A 20,240-nucleotide genomic window follows, 5' to 3' on the forward strand; every position below is an offset into this window, starting at 1 on the left:
GTTTTCGCGACCCCCGTGTAACAACACGCATTTTGCGTGTCTTGAACCTTAGCTTCGTCACGTTGCACAACTTTCCTTCCGGGAATAAGATGTACAGAAACGAATTTTAATAACTTCTGCACTAAGAATTTTTTACCGCGTTAATAACGCTCATCACTTCCCTAATATATCGTATATTTATTCGTTTCTTTTGGTAAATATAAATACATTTTGGAAAACTATGGTGTCTTTTTGTGTTTTTCGTTTGGCAAATTGTCTGTTGCCCACCGTATCTCAGTATAACGTGTTCGAACGAGATAACGTGATTTTTTCGAAATTTGTACACTTGAATAGGTGTGAGGTAGGACTGAGGAGAATTTAACTTGTCTTTGATTTTCTAGACAATCAGGATTTTAGATTGGAAGAATTTTTGGATTTTTGTCTCCAATTTTTAAAAGCTTTGAATTTGAAGTGAAACCAATTTTTAGGACATTGATCGTCGAATGTAGACGTTTCAGCGACTGACATATGTATGAAACGAGATTCATTTGGTGAATTTCGCCGTCGTGAACGTTCCGTCTTCCATATGTCGGTCGACCGTACTGGTAGAAAAAGGAAAGAACAAGGGAGGCACAAAATCCAGCTGTTCGAGCTGTCCTTCGAGGGTGGCATGCTTTCGAAGCAATGCAGTGAATGAAAAAAAATGCACCGTGCAAAGGAATGAACGTGCCGGGATCGAAGATCACAAAAATATGAAAATTCCATGCTTCTATCTTATCAAGATAATATTTAGCATAAATAATTCTTCATTTGAATTCGTCATTTTAAACTCTTGGATATCAATCTTTTATTTGTCAAGTTCTGGAAGAATTTTTTTTTTTTTTTTTTTTACTAAATATCTTAAATTCGTCATAATCAATATAGTTTTCCTTATCTCAAATCCTTAAATATACGATCAACTCTTTCTTCTTTAATTTCTAGAAAAATTTGATTTCTTCACCGTTTCTCATACCATAATTACCATAATGTATGTATATTTATTATGGTATACACGATTTATTTTCTTCTAAATTCGTCACAGACGTTCAAGGAAACTTTCCTCTCCTTATTTTAAATCCTTAGATACACAGCTCTACCGTATTCTTCAATTCCTACGATCTGTCGTTCTCTTTGACTAAACATCTGAATCGCGTCCACCGTGACTTAAAACCACCCTTTTTCTCTGAAACACCCTAGCTCTCCCATAACTTCCAGAGATCAGAGAAGAACAAACCGAGTGAAATCCGACTCAACGCCGAATAAAATTCCACTACGACTACGATGTCTTATCTCGTCTAATTGTATAGCTTGAGAAGATCCAGGCAATCTCTCAAAACGGGAAATGCCAGGCAAATTCCGCTTTCTACCGAATCAGGCCCGCGTACCACGAAACGTTGAACAGTCGACAGATAAGAGGCACCGGAGCTACTAGCTTCTCTGTATCGATGATACGAAACGGACAAAGATGAGAACAGAGAAGAGGAGAGAAACAAGAAAGAGAGAGAGAGAGAGGGAGGGAGGAATGATGACGGGGGTGCAGAAGCACCTTTCATCCTGGCCGGGGATCGCACGGCAGTAGAACTTTCCAATAAACGTGGAGATCTCGGCTTTGTGACTGTTAGAAGACAGATAAGGTATGCCGAGGAAGGGTCCTTAGCAAGGACTTTCGTTGAGAGGCGGCGCATATTAAATTGTTTGCCTCACAATGTCGCCCTCCATGGATCCTCTTGCCTGCTCGCCATCGGGATATTGGCAACCTGTTAATATACTTTGCGGAATGGCGAAGCAACGGAAGCATCGATCGAACAGAGCAGTTTCGCTTTCCTTCAGAAACCAACGTGTATTTATCATCGTCTAGTGTTGTTTGTGTGGTCTAACGATACTCCTGATTTATCGTCAGTCCATCAGCAAATTAGCAGAGTTAATGTCTCACGAGTTATTTCACGTATGAAATCTTGTTATAAATATTTGATATTATAACAATACTCGTTAATTATGTCGACACTGTAAAATAATATTTTTCCTTCGTTTATATTAGCTATATCTTTCGATCACTGTTTTAATATCAGAGAGTTAGAAACTTCATTTGTTTAGTTTGAAGTTTTCTTCTTTCAAAATGTGAATGACGTTGCATCAAGAAATATCGTGTGTCCGTGTCAAAATATATGTATCTTAACGACGGTTAATTTCGACGAACGCGTCAAGAGCTTTTAAGCTTCTCATCGCGCCAAGTCTTTGACAGCTATTTCGCCAACTGCTGCTACTCGTTTCGCGTCAGGTTTGCAAACTTGGTGCATGTCGACGTAACGAACACCGCTATCCATGCCATTCAATTTAATTCTCAAAGTAGCAGCTCACAGGGAATAATCCCACGAAACAGAATCCCTCGTTCGAAACAACGACCGCGTCGTTCGCCGTCAGCGATTTGTAAACGTCGTCAAACCTCAATATCTCTGACCCCAGCGGCTTATATTAAACGCGGCGGACAGCGAAAAATTCCCGTTATAAATATAAAACGCGGTAACGCCATTTTACCCTCCGACGAAAATTCTAGCAAATCACGGTGTTCGAATACTCCGCCGTTAAAATAAAATTCACGTCGTTCCCTGGTAAAACGTGCGATAATAAATCACGAGGATCGATTATTTCATACGTGATTGATACGCGACTATTGTTCGTCGATGAATTTTCAAAATAATGGCGGTTTCTATGAGGGGTAGCTGATGTGAGCGCAATCCCCTAATCAGTTTTAAAATGTCATAAAGCGGATTAACCGCGAAGGATATCGGGGGTCAATCGATGTTATGAATTTATTAGAGGATAGGAAACGAGATTACGAGACCTTAATCTAAGCGATTCCATAGCGACCGTCTTCATACCCTGTTTACGTAATTACCAGTGTCTTACGAGGGAGTGGATTCTGATGAGCTTGAGCGATTTAGATCGCTGCTTAGCCGAGTTGCTTTTACTGACCCTAATCAACACGAATCTTGCTTGTCTACCGTCTACATGGATTTTTATAATATCATATGTATTATTATATCGTATCGAATTTTATATTCGAAATTCTTTTAAGCTATCCAAAACCATTAGAAAATCGCATATATTGTCTGTACATTTTTATCTAACGATTGTCTTAAGCTTAATCTTTTTTTGTTGTGTAACAAATAACACGCCAATCCATAAAACTTTCGATCTATCAGTCTATAAGACTGTCTCATTTCTGGTCATTTGATTGGTTCAGTAGAATAATTTGCAATAGAAGTTGAATAAATTATTGAACAAAAAAAAATCAATACGTAATCGAATTTCGTTGTTTTCTAGTTTGTTCATTAATTGCCTAAAAGGAAGGCTTTTGCAACTTCATAAAAGAAAATCCAAGATTTTCTTTTTTTTTTATTATTTACGTTTATTTTACAATCAATTCTTGTTAGAGAATTTTAAATAAAAAAAATCCAAGATTGAAATCAAAATGCCAAATCACAAACTTCCTCGATCACCAAATACCACCAAATGATAGAACAGATAGAGATTGAGTACATTTATTCAAGAAAAATCGATACAGATCTTCTAATATAATCTCGCTACCTTGTTTTTTCGTACAAACTAGAGATTTTCAGTTAGTCTTTCGCTATTAGATTTTCCATTGTGAATTACCTAAAAACGACACGTTACAAATGTACTTCTACGACTCCTTAAAAAAAGGCTCGAAAATGAAACCAAAATTTCGAACAAGAAACTTTCTCAACCACCACAGACCGTGAAAAATTCGGATCCTTAAAAAAACCTAAAAAAACTACCATCCGCGTTACCATCCTCGGTCACCAGCACCACCACCTCTTTTGCTTTAGAACCAAACTGCAAGCGCAACAAAAAGGAAACGTGAAAGAACGAAGCAAAAGAAAACACCACGAAGAAGTATACGTAGAAAGTTTTGCTATCTTTGTCCAATGAGAATCTCGCTTCTTCGTTGTTTTTCGAACGTGTAAGAACAGGAGGATCAGCAGCGCTGTTTCACGCGCTCCACCGTGCGTATGCACGCGCGAGCCACGCAAGCGCACCGTTGGAAATCCTCCCCAAGGGTTGGAGTGAGTCAGACACACGGCGAAGGGAGGCCGTTAATCGGCGATAGGCAGTCAGTCGGTCGGCAACCAGCGCGCCACACGGACGTCAGCTTGTGTTTTCGCCCCGTTCCACGCCGATCCTCGTCGTCGTCGTCGACGCGCGTGACACCTTCGCTCGTCTCAGCTACCTCTTCCACTATAAGAAAATATTCTTCGCTTGGATAGTTTTGAATAATTTCTTAAATATCCTATCAATGACTCTTATACTTTTATTCTACGACCTTCTAAATTTCAACTTTGAGAACTTGGTGAATGCTTAAATAAGGGATGAATAAATGTTGGAATATTTTATAGAGAACTTCGAGTATTTTATATGTGGACTTTGCTAAAAGTTGCCTGAACGCTCGATGCCTGAAATATCAAAGTTTTAACTGGCAGTGGAGGTTTAAGTAACAGTCGGCGAGGTAGTTAATCGAAAGAGAGGATCGATCGGAGTTTTGAAGGACAGAAGGGGTGGCTCGTTGTCTCGCTGTCGGCCGCAGCGACGTGCGAGTATCGATGTCCAGTGAACACGAGTTCGTATGACGAGTACCGTCTACTGGGACATGACAGTGAACGGACTGTGTAATGGGAGTTGACAGGCGTACACCTGGTACGTTCGAGCGATGCACAGAGATGAACGAGAACGTGTTCAGCTGATGGCCGATCCGAAATTTTATCGATCCTAATCTAGAAAGATCGTTGCCTTACTCCCGATAGAACGTAGCTCGCTTTCAACCGTGAAATCCTCTACCTCCAGATCGTGATATATCTTTTGTATGTATTTTTTACGAGTAAGTAAACCCACGAGATCACTCATCAACCATCCAAAACACCATCGCGAGCAAGAGTCTTCCAGGAAGTTAATCCACCCTCTTATCCATCCATAAATACCATCAAGTTTATCAACGAGATTCTCTCTTAAATCAGAAATCGACATATCCGATGAATTTCTAAACAAGTCAAAATTAAGAAGAAATCTTCGCAATAACAAAGATCTCCGCTTCAACAAGAGATTCTTCTTTTTGGAGAAAAAATTCCATTTGCAGAAAAAATCCGAATAAATTCATAGCAGAGAAAAGCGTTCGTGAGCCACGAGGCTCGAGCAGCGACACGAGGTTCGTCGATCGAGCAGTTGCGTTGCAGCTGCAACGATTTCGAGACAGCTGCGACGCGCTTCTCCAGAGGGTGGCGGAGACCGTGGGGAATCACGAGGACGCCGATCATCTGCGAAGGTGACAGGAGAAAGACCAACGGAGAGGGTGGAGGAGACGAAACATACAACGAGGCTGGAAACGAAGGAGGTGGAGGGTGAAAGTGTCGACGACAGGAGTGGTGGTGGCAGTGGTGTTATCGGTGACGACAGTGGAACTATCAACGAACACGACGATAGTCGTGGGCAGAAGAATAATAACGGTGGTAGTAACGGCGTTGGTAGCTGCACTACGAGTGGTGTCAGTGGCGGTGGTGGTGGTAGTGGTGGTAGTGGTGGTGGTGGACTATCGTGCAGGGGTAGTACGTTACGACTTCTAAGGGGACTGGTGGAGGGCCCAATAGGCAGGGTGGCCGCACGAGTGCACCGTTGGGGAACAGCAGGAGGGGTCAATCCCTCTGCACCCACAGGACGGGAATGTCCCGGCGGAGAGGGCACCCCCCGTCGGAACGTCCTCGACGCCACGAAGAATCGCCGGCTGATGGGCGCCAACCTCACTAAGCAGAGCAGGGTGAGTCGCTCGAGAGGGGTGGCCGTGCGAGCTTCTTTCGATTCTCGACCCGTTACCGACAACACGCGTGCTGCATCCAGCCTTCACTTCTCCTTTTTTCCTTCCTTCCTTTCTCTCTTCCTTTTTTTCGCTGGATAATGAAGCAGTATATGGGTTAGAACGTGAATGGGGAATATAAAGGTACATATATAGATCGATTGTTTGAGAATTTGCGGGGTTGCATATGCTTTGTGCGAAAAGAACGATTCGAGGTTAAGGACAGTGTATCGGGTTCAAGATCAGAGCGATGGATATATATTTGGAAAATTGTGATTTTTCTTTTGAGATATCGAAGTTGAATAATTTTGGGTTCGTTAGAAAGTATATTGTATTGCAAGTAGCATAATTGCATCGTGATTTTATATTCTTTTTTGTCGCTGGAGCATTCCTTGCGATTTTAAAAACGTTTAGTGTAGTTTTGTTTGGAAAATCATATACTTTCTGTTACTCGTACGAGAAGTTGAAACTGATATCCACTTTGTGGCGAATCTAGAAGCAAAGATGAATTAGTTTAGTTACAACGATTAACCGTATATTCAGCGCAATTGTTCTTCAGCAAAAAATATTATTTCTTATTTCTTCTTGCCATTTAAACTCCCCGGATAGAGCGGTAGAAACGTTGAAGAGGAAATTCACATCAACGGTTAAAGCAACCACGCGTGCTCTGCAAAGCCATCTAACTTCTATTAAGCTACTATCGCATAAAGCTTCCATATTCGAGTAAACGACATTCCAAGGCGAACCAAAACACCATACAAACGGAAGGCATAATTCATTTTATTATCCTTACACAAGCAAAACGGATTATCTTTGAAAGTTTCAGCGATGAAACGTTTTATTCGTTGCTGCAAACTAGCCGGACCATTCGTTCCGAACGCCAGGAAGAGTTTCGCGGCGAAACGTACCGTTGAACTTGTTTGGATATTCGTCTCGCGCTATAAACGACAATCGGGTAGAAAGTTTTGTCTGGCTAGCAGGGGCATAACCGTTGTCCCGTAACAAAACCGTCCCAGCTAGTTTCGTAACTTCTGTACTTTCCCAACTTTTTACGTCCCTCGATTCGCGTCCTTTGAAAGAGTAACTGCTGTGGCCGTAGAAAAAGTCGTACGATAATCGAACTGAACCAGCAGTCTTTTTTTTTTGACGACATATAAAACTGGGAAATATAGAAGGACGTTAAAGCGTGAATTTCCAAGCAGGAGAGAAATTTCACGATAGTAGTGGAAACCAAATTTTTAGGTCAAATTGCTAAGTTAAAGGGGAAGCGTTTACGTTTCTTGCGTATCTGGCGCTTCGTAGTTTCTTTATAGTTTAGAGTATTTCTCCCCTGCGAGGGAGCAGCATTGAAGTCGCGCACACCGCGGTTGTAAAAACTCGAAGTGCGTTATATTTCTGCGGAGAAGAAACGTTCTTTTCTGAAGACTAAGATGAAGTTTGAATTAGTCTTTCTTATAACTATAAGGGCGAAGGGTTGTTTAACTTGAACTTCGAATAAGAAGAAATAGTGAACTATTTACTTTCCCAAAAACATATTTCATTCTTACGATTGTTTCTTTATTTTCACCTTCGAATATTTGTAATTTTCTTCTTTTCTGAAAAATCGTGGTAGCGATGATTATCCTTTGAACTCGATGAAAAACCTGTGAAATTGTTTCAACCATCGAAGATCCTGCTTCTTTGAAGGAAAAGAAGACACACAGTCTGTTCTCGTCTTAGAAACTTGATATCACCGATTCTGTTAAAAGAATACCGTTGTTCGACAGTTTCTCGTTGAAATCGGAGCACACGGTAGCTTGGCGGATAAAAATGCGAGGCGGAAGAGGAGAAGGGACAAGAAGAAAAAGGTAACGAGGAAATTCATGGGCCATTTAAGCTCTGCCGCAGGTATCACGCGTAGATATCTGCGCCCATGAGAGACACCCATTCACCGGCCGCTTTCCGTGCCGATGAATGAAGCATTCATGCGCCTCGTGCGTTCGTAAAAGACAGAGTTTACTTTGACGATTTGAATCACGCCCGCTGCATCTCTTCCGATTCAGCTCGCACAAACCCTCTACGATTTCTATTCATCCGTTCTTTTCTCTCTCCCTCTCTCCCTCTCTCTCTCTCTCTCTCTCTCTCTGTCTTATGATCAAGATCGTCCAAGTAATTGAAGATTGATTAACCCGAGCATCGTTAATGTCAGTACCTACGGCGTTACGTCTTGTGCAATTACTATGATTATTGTGACGATTGCATATTGAGAGATATCGAAAATTTATGCGACTGCAACCTTTGAGTTGTCGTAGAAAGGACATTTGGATTTTTGTGAAAATTAACAAATTTGACAAAGAAAATTAGGCAACATTGAACGACAAAATTAATTTTCAAAAAGTAAATTTCATCCTGTGAATTTTCATTTTTATTGGAAAACAATTTTTATCTTAGTGAGGAATTATATAACATCGTAGGAATATTGATAAACATCGCGAAATATTCTCAGATTTTTAAAACACGTGGAACAGCAAGGAAATCAATTTTGCATGCAAAAGATCCAATTTGACTATAAAATATGAAAAATATGTTTATTTGAAAAGATTAAGGATGCTGCTGCAGGAAAGAAAACTATTATTTATACAAGCGTTAGTACTGTGATGAATCCATGACTTTTATATTTCACGATCATCGGCCCATAATATCTACTCTTGGCCTTACAGGCCAATTTTAAGTTGCAATGTAGAAGAATAACTCACGAACGTTCTATTTTCTCACAAACTGTTTAACGTCTTTATAGACTGCCCTGAAATCATTGAGAATTCAAAATCAATGTCGCTGCTAGAAGAAACTTTCGATTTTATACCTTATCCTAAGATCTCCTTCATATGCAGTGACAGATCGTTTGGATATCCTGTTGGCTTCAATCGCATTGCGTTAAATACCAACATTGCACATCCATCTATTATTATATTTTCTCAAACTTGGAAATCAACGAATTACTTTTTGTACCGCACCGTCTTATTTCATAATTCTATTATAACTTGTAATCTGTAATATAATATTGTATACTGGAATGTGTTTTCTCGCTGTAAATAAACTGAAATTCAAATTGAGAAAGGAAATTTTAGAATCAAAATTCTACACGATATTGTTCCTCCATGAATTACCGAATTTCTCCAACATGTTCAAAGAATTTCTTCCATAACTGTGATCCGCTATGCCCAGCATTCTTGCTGTAGCAAGCCGTACGATTCACAAATTCTCTCGAGTAGAATACCGGAAACGTAGCCGCGGTTCGCACGGTGCATACCGAGAGGAATAGCCTCGTATATTTGTCGGCTAATTCCAGGATTTTCAACGAGCGTACGAAACTAGCGTTATCATCGTTAGCACACGGTTCGATGTAACGACGCGTATCAACGCGGTTCACAGCGATAAATCATGGTGAAAGCAACCCCTAAATAATACGATACCGGGAGGCTGATCGTGCAACCGCACGAAACTCGACGAATTCGTGGAAAAACGTCGTTGGCTGGCGTTCATTTTGTAAATGAACGAGACCACATCGTTTGTAACTCGTGCAACGTCGTGTCGAAGATCGTAAGTTACGGTTCCTTTATCGCGGTTCGACTAATTACCGGTCGATCGCGAAAGGACGCGTTACATTGTCCGGTCGAAATGGAAAACCATGAAAATACGAGAGAAAGGATTTAATTATTCTTCACCAGAGGCAAGATGAATTTGCATTTGGGTTCGTTACTCGAATTACACTGAAGCATGCTCCACGATTACCGATTCTTTTGATAACTGCCGCGAAATTGTTATACGGTCGGTAATGGTTATATGGAAGCTTTTGTGCCAGGCTGGATTTTGGAAGCGAAATTGCATATGCGGATAATACGATAAAAGTATTAATGAAAGAGACGATGGAGTTTTAAAATTCGTAGGATCTGTGTGACGCTTCTCATAGATTGTAATAAAATAGAAAAATTAATATTGAGTCACTTTTTATATGTTCATAATATTATGTGAAGTAAAATTATAGATCATGTAGCCCCGTAACGTCTAATAGTAGTAATAGTAGAGGTAATAATACGAATATGTTTCATCTATTTTACAAAACGAATTAATTTTAAGAGCTGTATCGTGTTCACGATCTTGTGTCACAAAATTATACGCATTACTGTCACAAAAAATACAGTAAGACTGTACCAAGCTGTAGAAAACATATAACTGTACCGGACAAAAGCTAACCCATAAAATCTGTTCTGTACCTGTTCCTCGTTGACAATGGAGAACAAACAAGTAGAGTATGCAACGACAGTAAAAAATTGTTCACTTACGACAAAAGAAACGAAGGAAGTTGCAGAATTATCGTTGTACGACTAATCGAAGCCAAAGAATTCTTTGTCGATAATAAAAACTAAAAAAGTAGAATATACAACGAAAGCGAAAGAGGAAGGCGATTCGTAGTCATAACGAACACGAATATTAACGCGCCCAACGACCTAACTCGCTCCTATTCGCACATTGATTCGCTTTAGTAGCCCGTAGACTCATACACCCTGCAAAAACTGCTTCAACTCATAGCCAGCATTAATCGGCGCTGTTGCAATGCGAATTTTCGCGCGAATGCACAATTCGATGAATCGATCGTAAGTTTGTCGACAAACAAGGACGTGAAATCCGTCCGTGAAATGGAAAAGTACACAAGGCTCGTATGCTGCACCGATAATGTCGAGGTCGGGAGGTGTTAATTATCTTGTTTGCACAGTTGTGCTCGTGCCGCGATTGTTTGTCGTGGCTACCTTTGATACGTGTCCGGTGTTTGACACCAGCTTTTATAATTCACATCTGCGCCACGAATTTACCATCTTCTTCTGTTAAGTGAAAAGCGATGCGTGGAATCTTTGTCTTTGAAAGTAATTCTTTTTGCAATTCGAGGATTGTATGGATGTGTACGGTGTGTTTGATAATGTTTGAAGAGAAAAATTGATTTTTTTAATTTTTCATGATCTTATAGATATGTATGTAGTTTTGGTATTTTGATTTGGACAAGTCATTGGTACTTGTATGAAATACATATGTTATTTTTCTATTCTTATTCCATAAGAATAACTAATAAGTCTAGTAACTCTATTCTTGGTTTTTATATATTTCGTGTTTCTAAAATAACGACGATCCTGTGTTTATACGACATCGTCATAAGAGGAAAGAAATTCGCGTTTTTATAATTTCTCTACTGGAAAACCTCGTAGAATGATATTTGTACCGTTCAGGCAATTATCAAACGTATACTAAAGACAAAACTACAAAATCCATTCGCTAAAAGCTGGGTCTTCCAAGTCACTGTCAAACGACTTACCACAGGCAATCACACGATGACCAACTTCATAACACATCCTCTGTCATTTAAAAAGGGCAGATAATTGACTCGATGTGAGTCGTAATAAAACAACTATGGCACAGTTACGTCCCCACAGGGCAACATTCTCCTAGAAGGCGCGAAGGAGCCTGCAAGATTTATCGCGATTGCTTTCCCAGCGACGAGAGGTGAGGATCAGTGGCACGTGACCCAGCTATCAATCCCTTTGCGCCACGACCGCTCACCTGCCTTTCCAGCTTTTACTTTCCCTCTGAAAACGACGATCCCCTCGCGTACAAGCAGCTGGAAATCCGATCGTGGCCGAGAATTTGCTCGCATTCTGAATTATTCAGCCCTCCACGCGTTTCTCCGGTACGCGTACGCGCTATCATTGGCGAATCTCATTAATAATTTGTCACTCGATCAACGAGCCCTCGAAACGTATCGGGAACCCTTTTAACTCGAGCCAACGTCGACCGTCCAACGTGGAGGTCCACTCGCAGCTTCCTCGCGGCTCGCACGTGCCTCGAATGAAACGAACGCGTGCACGCACTGAGTCACCGGGGACTTTGAACCGACGCGACGCCGCGTCCTGCCCGCCGAAAAACCAAGAATACTAATACGACGAGTTGAATGGAAGAGCTGCGTGGCTAGGTTGCGAAGAGTGTGTCGCTTTGCGTTAAAAAGGAAATTTTCCTGGGACGTATTGGTGGTAGAAAGGGATTCTCGAGATTTTTCGTAACTAAGTTCAATTAGGAATATCTACTTGTATCACGAGGCGAATGGGAGAGCCGAGTTACGAGGAAAATTTGTCCCTTGTTGTTAGAGGAGAAATGTGCATTGGTGTATTGGTGATAGAAAAGTGGATTTTGGAGATTTTCGATAACTGAATTTATTCGCATTTATATTAAAAATATTTAAATTATCAGGCGTATGGAAGAACTGGGTTGCGAGCAGTGCGTCGCTTTGTATTAAAGGGAAAAGCTTCCTAGAACTTATTGGCGATAGAAAAGTGGATTTTGGATATTTTCGGTAACTGAATTTATTCGTAATTATATTAAAAATATTTAAATTATGCACATGCATCGAGTGCATGGAAGAGCTGAGTTGCCAGAAATGTGTCGCTTTGTATTAAAGGGAAAAGCTTCCTGGAACGTATCGACGATAGAAAAATAGGACTTTAGAGATTTTTGGTAACGAAAATTATTCGTAGTTAGATTAAGATTGCCAATATTATGAAGCAGAAGAAAGAGTCATATGCTTTGAGTGAAAGGCGAAAGATTATTATAACTTATTGGAACTTGTGAAGTGAATTTATTCGTAATTAAATCGAGAACGTTGATACAATGAAGTGAATTGAAACGTTGTACCGTGTTTAAGAGATTAGCTGATAAATAAGAAATTTGGAATTTTAAGACGAATGAATATAATTAACAAGAATATTGAGTTAAGAACGGAACTGGATGTTAGTGGAAACACGACAGGCTCGGAGCTAGTTGCTAATGAATACGCGAAGGAATTAAGTTGGCTCGTTCATAGTGCAGAAATGGTTTGACTTTTTATGCATAAAATTAATTGCATCATTATATAAAGTGTTTCGACACATATATATTATGTTATGTCCATATTTCAAGGAAGAAATTTCGTAGAAGGTATTAAAGAAGAGTGTAACCTAAGTACTACAAGCTTATATAGCATTATATCATGTTATGCGTATTATAAGGCTGGCAAAGAAGAAGGGATGAACATGAGAAATAACTCTTTTGTGATTGATGATGTAGTAATCGTATTTAAGGAACGGGTATATAAATGAACCTTTCTGTGATAAATGATCGAGTACAAATGTTCGAGGAATTAGATTATGAATCATATTTTCGTAAAAATTAACATCAAAGATTTCATATCTATTTTCCAAGTTGTGAATACAGACTAGAAGAAGAAAAGAAAGAAAGAAAAAAGAATTGTCGGTCGATGTAAATGAAACGTGTACAAAAAAGATTGTTAAGGCGGTCGAAAAACTTGTTAATCTATCGATGAATCCTTTCGATACGCCATTGAGACAGCTCATCGCTGAATCTCGTTAGGAACGTAAATTTTTTACGTGACGCACGTGTCTCGAATGAAACTCACATGCGGTTATCGATCGACGTGCCCACCTTACTCGTTGTGTAAGCAATGCCGTTCCTTTTAGAATACGTTAAGCTCTCTCTCACGGACACTGCTACTGTATTCCTTAATTTTTGCTCCCTGTGTTCCGCAATTTCAATGCCTCGCTTCGTTTCCACACGAACGTGATATTATCGAGAAACCAAGAAACAAAGTCTCCGATATATCAGTTACAGTGAAATGTCGAACGCTGTTCAACCTGCAGAGAGTTAATTCTTCTGAAACCACATACTTGATCTTGATGAAATTGATCGGTTTTCGTTTCTGTAAAATTCAAACGATCCTTCTACATAATCATCACTATACAATCGATGAAAAGTGCACACAAATATTGTTATTCTTCGCTAGAAAGACCTTCCAAACGACATTATTTAACGCTTAAGAGATCGCATAATACGCGTAATAGCTGAAATAGTCTAAACTATCGTTGATGTGTCACCAACACAAATATTACTTTTCTATTAAAATCTTCTAAAACAATATCGCTTATGATATAATACACTATCACATATTATTTCACGATAGCATAGTAAATCTTCCTCAAAAAGAATAAAAAGGTAAATGATCCTAAGCCTTTGAAAAATCTCTACATGAAACTCAATACGAAAGCTTTCCAGCTTTTATATCCGCATCCATTTAAATCCTCTTTAAATTATAGAAAAGACAGAGTTACGAAGTCAAAAGTAACCCCGCGCTGGCCTGTGCTTCCTTCAAAGCCTTGCAATGGCGGCGTTTCCGTCGACTGGCAGCCGAAAAAGGACAAGATCGCATTACGTCTCGACGAGTGGCCACCCCCCGAAAAAGAAGAATAGCACAAAGAGGGAGAAGAACGTTCGTCGGGATTTAAGGCTCCATAAATCCGATCGAAGCATCCCTTAAGCCCCGTACGCGGTGGTCACTCGGCTTTTACCAGATTGTATTCCGCGATATCTCCCGTTTCGACCCTCGACTAAACGCCTTTCACCTGACTCCGTTTAATGGACCGCCACCTATTTCGATCGCGATGACTTTAAGCGCGGCCCGGTTTAATTCTCCGCTTGTGTTCGATCTAGAGAGCATCGAATTTCCTGCAAGATTGAATTTTCTTCGTCTGGCAAACTACTAGTGAAATCGGAGGATCTGAAAGATCAAGACAAGGGAAGATAAGAATGCTGTAGTATTCGGTGTTCTTTGTAGGATTAAATGAATTCGGGGATGAAGAAGAGGTTTGTCCGGGCTGTAAGATACAAAGCACGTTTGATTTGTTGTCGTAGCATAGATTAGATTTTAAACGATCGACACAATTCATCGTGAATATGTACAGTGATTAATCCTGCGCGTAATACACGTTTATGTGTCAAACTGGATTTCCTTCCAACGAGCAAGAAGGTTGTCGAATCCTCTCGTTTCGAATCGGAACGTGGCAGACAGCGTAGAAGATATGCCAAATATCACACATCTTATATTTTTCTCAAACTTAAGAAATATTTCAATGATAAAACAACGCGATTGAGTCGGAATTGACCGAAGACTTACGTCGTTATTTATAACAGTTGGTAAGCAATTGACCGAATTGCTTTGATAACAAAAATTTGTAAAACGCTCGAACGAGGTACAAATCTTGACTGAGTTACGTGCAAACCTAATAACAGTTCCAATACTCGAAGATATTTAACCATCCTGATATCGAGAGAATGCTTCGTAATAACATTTATCCTACCCGTCTCTTTTCTACAATAATCTACAAGAATCCAAACTCGAAGAATTTCATTTCGACAAATAGATCAAGCAACTTACTCTCTGCAGCCTTTCAAGGAACTCGGTCTGAGACACCGGTATGTTCTATCCGACGAGAAAAAAGCGATGTAGTCTTCTCCTGGAACGAACGTATCCACTAGAACCTGACAAACAAAATAACGGAATTCCGAGGAAATTTCTCGAACATCCAACGAAATTGAAACATCGAAGAGGCCGGGAGGACGGTTTAAAACTCGTTTGCTTGGAGTTGGGACCAATACGGATGCAGTTCGTCGCGCATTTTCCAAGTTCCATCGGTTCTGGCAATTTATTATCGACGTCGATAGTCGCGGCGAGCACATTGAGTTAAATCGCGTGAAATACTGCTTTCGGCACATTCATCGAGCGCAATTATTGATAGGACAGCCAGCGGACTCGAAGCCGAAGCATAGACGAAGGCTGTAGCCGCGCTCAGAATCGAAAGGGTGCAATCAATGTACCGTGCAACGCTTCGATTTAAATTCATGAATAATTCCTCCCAGCGGCCAGGCCGAAGATCGACGAGCTCCCTTCCATTCTCTTCCGTCCTTCTTTTTTCTTTTGTCTTCCTACGCCAACCATCCTGGCTTTATCGGGTCGTTTTGCTCGATCGGGCCAAGCTTAATCAAGAAAATGTTCGATACCCACGAAACTTTCCCGGTTGTCTTTCGGTTCTTGGTGAAAATCATGTGGCGAAGATTGTGTCATGCAAATTCGAAGAAGCTTGCATATGGTTCCAGTTACGAATAACTTGAAATATGATCGGAACGATAATTGTATAAAAGTCAGCATATTTGGCCTACCTCTGTTTAATGTAAAAGTATTATAATAATATTTCATTTTAATGTAAAAAACAAAGAATACTTGTGAACATTTTTTCCATTAAAAATTTAAATCATCTTGCGTTCTCTAAATACCATTTTACATATTTGCGTGATTTAAGAATATAATAAAAATACATTCTATATATTTAAATTTCCCAAAAATGCATAAATGCATAAACGCATAAACATAATCTTCGTAGTAACAAGCGTTCGAAATTTTGTCCCATTTTCTTTTACACAGACATGCATCTATCCTTCCATGTACCATTCAAGTTACAAATACTGTCGATTAACGCAAATCTTAATTCCAAAATCTACAAAAAAAAGGAAACGAAGAGGATCGAGCCACTAATCCACGATGAATCAATTTAGCTTCGTTTCAGTCGATAATCCGAGCGAAATTAATTCCAGCATAAAATCCTCTAACACGAATGTCCATCTCTGATCGAATCAATCGCGCAACCGCGTAAACAATTCTCGTTCGATTTGCCTTCCTCCCTACTAGCCCGAGTTTTCACTCTCCAATAGCCGAGACTTCCCATTGGAAATAAAATCGAAATCGACAAATTCTGAACTAACGTAACGTCGCCGGAAGCTAAAGTTCCATTGTCGATATACACGAACATTTTCTAACGGAAAAGAGATCGTAAATAGGTCGTATTTGCCTGACAGACTACTGTCCGATATTTTACTTCCTCAGCAAACTTCTTTCTTCTTCTTTTTTTTACGATTCATTTCGCGTCCTGTGGAGTCGACGATAAATCTGCTCGCTTATGCTCGTTCGAGTCGAAAAGCGTTCACGATGCATAAAACTCAGCAAAGTCTTAAAGGGGTGGAAGCAGCATTGAAAATTATCATGAACGAGGGGAGCGAATCGCGTTCGCCTGATGAACATCTGCAGAGATAGAGACATGGATAGAAACGTGCACGTTTCAGTGCATCCACGATGAGATCAATGGTCTTGAAGCGAAATAAATTTGCACATGAATAAGGGTTCTTGATGATCGGTATGAAGGGCAGTGGGACGTTTCTGGACGACGCTGGAGAAGAATTGGCTCAATGGGAATTGAATAGATTCGCTCGAGAAGATGAAGGGAAATATGTACTCTTGTTTACTTTCATTAGATACTAAATTTTTCTCCGTGAAAATTAAAAAGATCACTCCAGAGCGGGAATAAGAGTCGTTACATTGACTGATAGGAAACACTAATTCGTTTGTTACAGAGAGAGGCTACGCAACGAGATGTGGAACGCGAACGACGACAACGAATGGAAGCCGAAGCTCGGGTACGCGAGGCTACGGCTGAAGCTGAAAGAGCACGCTCCAGGGTTCATCACCTTCAGAGAGAACTGGCCAGGTAAGAAAACGTTCTGTATTATATATGACAATTACAGAAGAATGATACGTTATGTACACTTTCGTTAATTTTCTGATTTCTATGTTATTTGATGATGAAAGATAAGATAATAATATAATGTACTTTGATTAAGAATATGATTAAGAAGAAACACAACATATTCGATCTGAAAATATAAGTCATTTATTAATAGATGATAAATTGATGAAGTTTTATGAAAATATTAATCGCATACCTAATACATATATAATATGTGATAACCAATATTTTTTGACAAATAAATATTTTTCAAGAGAATCCAATAAACAAATTTAATAAAAAGATAGTTTTGTTAATGTATGATTGGTTAACAGAGTATTAGGTTTTAGGATTACTGTCATATGATAAACAGAAAATGTGACCCATCATATTTTTCCCATAAAATGTTCATACGAAAATTTAATCAGTTTGTTGTGAATATATTTTTTATTAATATCCTAAAAATTCAGTCGATAGATTACGAGATACCAGATTTAAAAACTATTTCGTTTATCGAAATCTAGTCGAAATAAAAAATTCCAATTTCATTGCAGTATCGATTAATTTTTTATTTTCCCCGCCTGCAACGTTTGTACAACACGTTCAACCAATTTAATTAAAACACGTTCATGTTGTACATAGTAAAAAAACGCTTGAACCAGCCCTATGGAAAAATACATATGCATACGGAATATAAATTGGTCTACTCGAGTTCGAAGCGAATACGTGCTTTCAGTAATTTTCTATCTATTTCAAGTGAGCTCGTGCATCAACTACATTAATTGAAAAATCCCCCTGTTGCCAATTAAATCTAAATTCTGACCAAAATTAACTTTGCAAATATTTTTACATATATATACATAGATATATTTATACATAAAGTACAGCATAACGAATAATGCATACTTAATATGCCATTCCATATATACTCACCCCAGAATTTTATACACTGTGAAAGGTTAACCCCTCTGACCTATTTAAGACAAACAAATACGAATACGAGGAGCTTCGTGTTCTTGAAGCTTAACTATCGCGAATTATGAACACAACGAAAAATTGTAATATGTAATACGAATAAAAATATTTTGATTCGTTTAATTCTTTATTAAAGTCATTGAAACTGTAAAAAGCTTTACAGACATTAATTATATCGGCGAATTATGCCGAATCAGTTACGATACAGGAGCGACGAGATACAACGTGCTGGTTAGTTGAATAGATTTATCAACATAGAGAATTTTTTAAAGCGCAGTATAAAAGTGCTACGAAACAAGAAAAACAATAGGCTCATAATTCGTCGACAAATTGAATTCGGTATCTGCGGTGCTTTCGAAGAAGACAGCTTCTAATACTTTATCACCCTATATATTCTACCTTCAGAAGAAAACAAGGTCTCCCATAACCCTGGGAGAGCACAACTCGGTGCAACTTCGTTTATGCAGGGGTCCACGTTTCCCATCGATAGACAGGAAAAGAGAAACCAGGCCTGCAAATCGATGCGGTTGCCAAACATCCGGTAATAATTCGAGACGCTTGCTCGACATCGATTTCTCATTCCTTTGCCTTCCTCTCTACGTAAATGTATCTATACACGCGTATATATGTGCATGTGTGCACGGGTTCGCGAAAATCGCTTATTTCATCGAGCCACAGACAGCGCTTTATTTCCCGTGCACAGCTCGCCGGAAAAGTATCGACTCGATATAACGTATAAATAATGCGACCGCGTTTCCCACGCAATAACTACCGGATTTCATGGTAAATCATCGATATTGGCGTCCTTCCAATAACATATCTCCAACCGGCCAAAACCTCCCTCGCGAACGTATTATCGCAGCGTTGTATCGAGATTACAAGTTTTCCCTTCTCGAGCAAACTACGGTGCGAATCGAACGCGGTGGGCTGTGGAAATTTTACCTTGGATAACATTTACACATTTGTTTTACACGATCGTTTCACCTTGCTACGTAGATTAGCGTTGTGTCCGCGTTCATCGAACGTTTCGAGGGATTCAAGTGTTTGCACGATGCATCATCCGCTGCTCATGGAATGTTTCGAGTTTTTGGCCCCATCGTTCGAGGGTTGTTCGAACATAGTTTCGATACACGAGTATTCGATATAATAATAATAATAACTGGTATTTATCGCACGGATAACGTTCGTTAATAAAATTAAATACAACTAGGAATATATACGCGTCTGCTCATAAATATTAAGACTGTTCATAAATGGTAATAATAGATTTTTTATACGAGTAACATTCTTTGATGGAATTAAATACAAAGAAAAATGTATACATCCCCGTTCACAAGTATCAGGGCGCTTATGAAAATCTAAGTAAACCTGAAAAATTATTAGGGAATTATCAAAACCTTTGAGAATGATATTTCATTCGAAACGTTAGACTATAAAGAATCTATATATTCCATATTATAATAAGAATCTCATCAGTTTAATGTAATAAATTTAGTTCCCTTCTTTTCTCTCTGTATATCTATCTTCACAATTTTGACCTTGGAAGTACAGTGTAATAATATGAAAAATTGTTGAATTCTTTCTATCGGAATAAGGTTTATGGATAACGTATGCCTGCGAGGTAAGAGGTTGGCGATAATTCTTTCATATCGGACCTTTCTCGATGACAAATCTCACCGTCGGAAATGCTATCAACTGGATATATTACACCGGATATCGGAAGCTGGTACTGTGACGTTAAATCATAGTGGTTGTTCGTTTTATTGAAGGATCACGTTCGCGAACCAAGCTGGAAACGTTGTCCTCGAAGATTGTATTGAATGTAAGACCTTTAATCTTTTCGCTGCGTTCAAACCGTAGAAACGTTAATACGATTCTACATCATAGACAACGTACACATACGCCTTTAGCAATTGATA

The 20,240-nt window shown here is 39.3% G+C and overlaps 1 protein-coding gene across 8 annotated transcripts in view; it reads left to right on the forward strand.

Moving 5' to 3' along the window:
* Window positions 1-20,240, forward strand: part of LOC139986835 (uncharacterized) — a 388,837-nt gene that overhangs the window by 328,086 nt on the left and 40,511 nt on the right. For all 8 annotated transcript variants that reach the window (XR_011799729.1, XM_072002492.1, XM_072002509.1 and 5 more), the window contains one exon: window positions 17,195-17,328. Coding sequence is in view for 7 of the 8 variants with exons in the window: in XM_072002492.1 (XP_071858593.1) it covers window positions 17,195-17,328 (134 nt within the window). In the remaining variant the exon portion in view is untranslated. The remainder of the gene's footprint in view (window positions 1-17,194; window positions 17,329-20,240) is intronic.

Source organism: Bombus fervidus, chromosome 1 (genome assembly GCF_041682495.2).
Source record: "Bombus fervidus isolate BK054 chromosome 1, iyBomFerv1, whole genome shotgun sequence".
Lineage (NCBI taxonomy): Eukaryota > Metazoa > Arthropoda > Insecta > Hymenoptera > Apidae > Bombus > Bombus fervidus.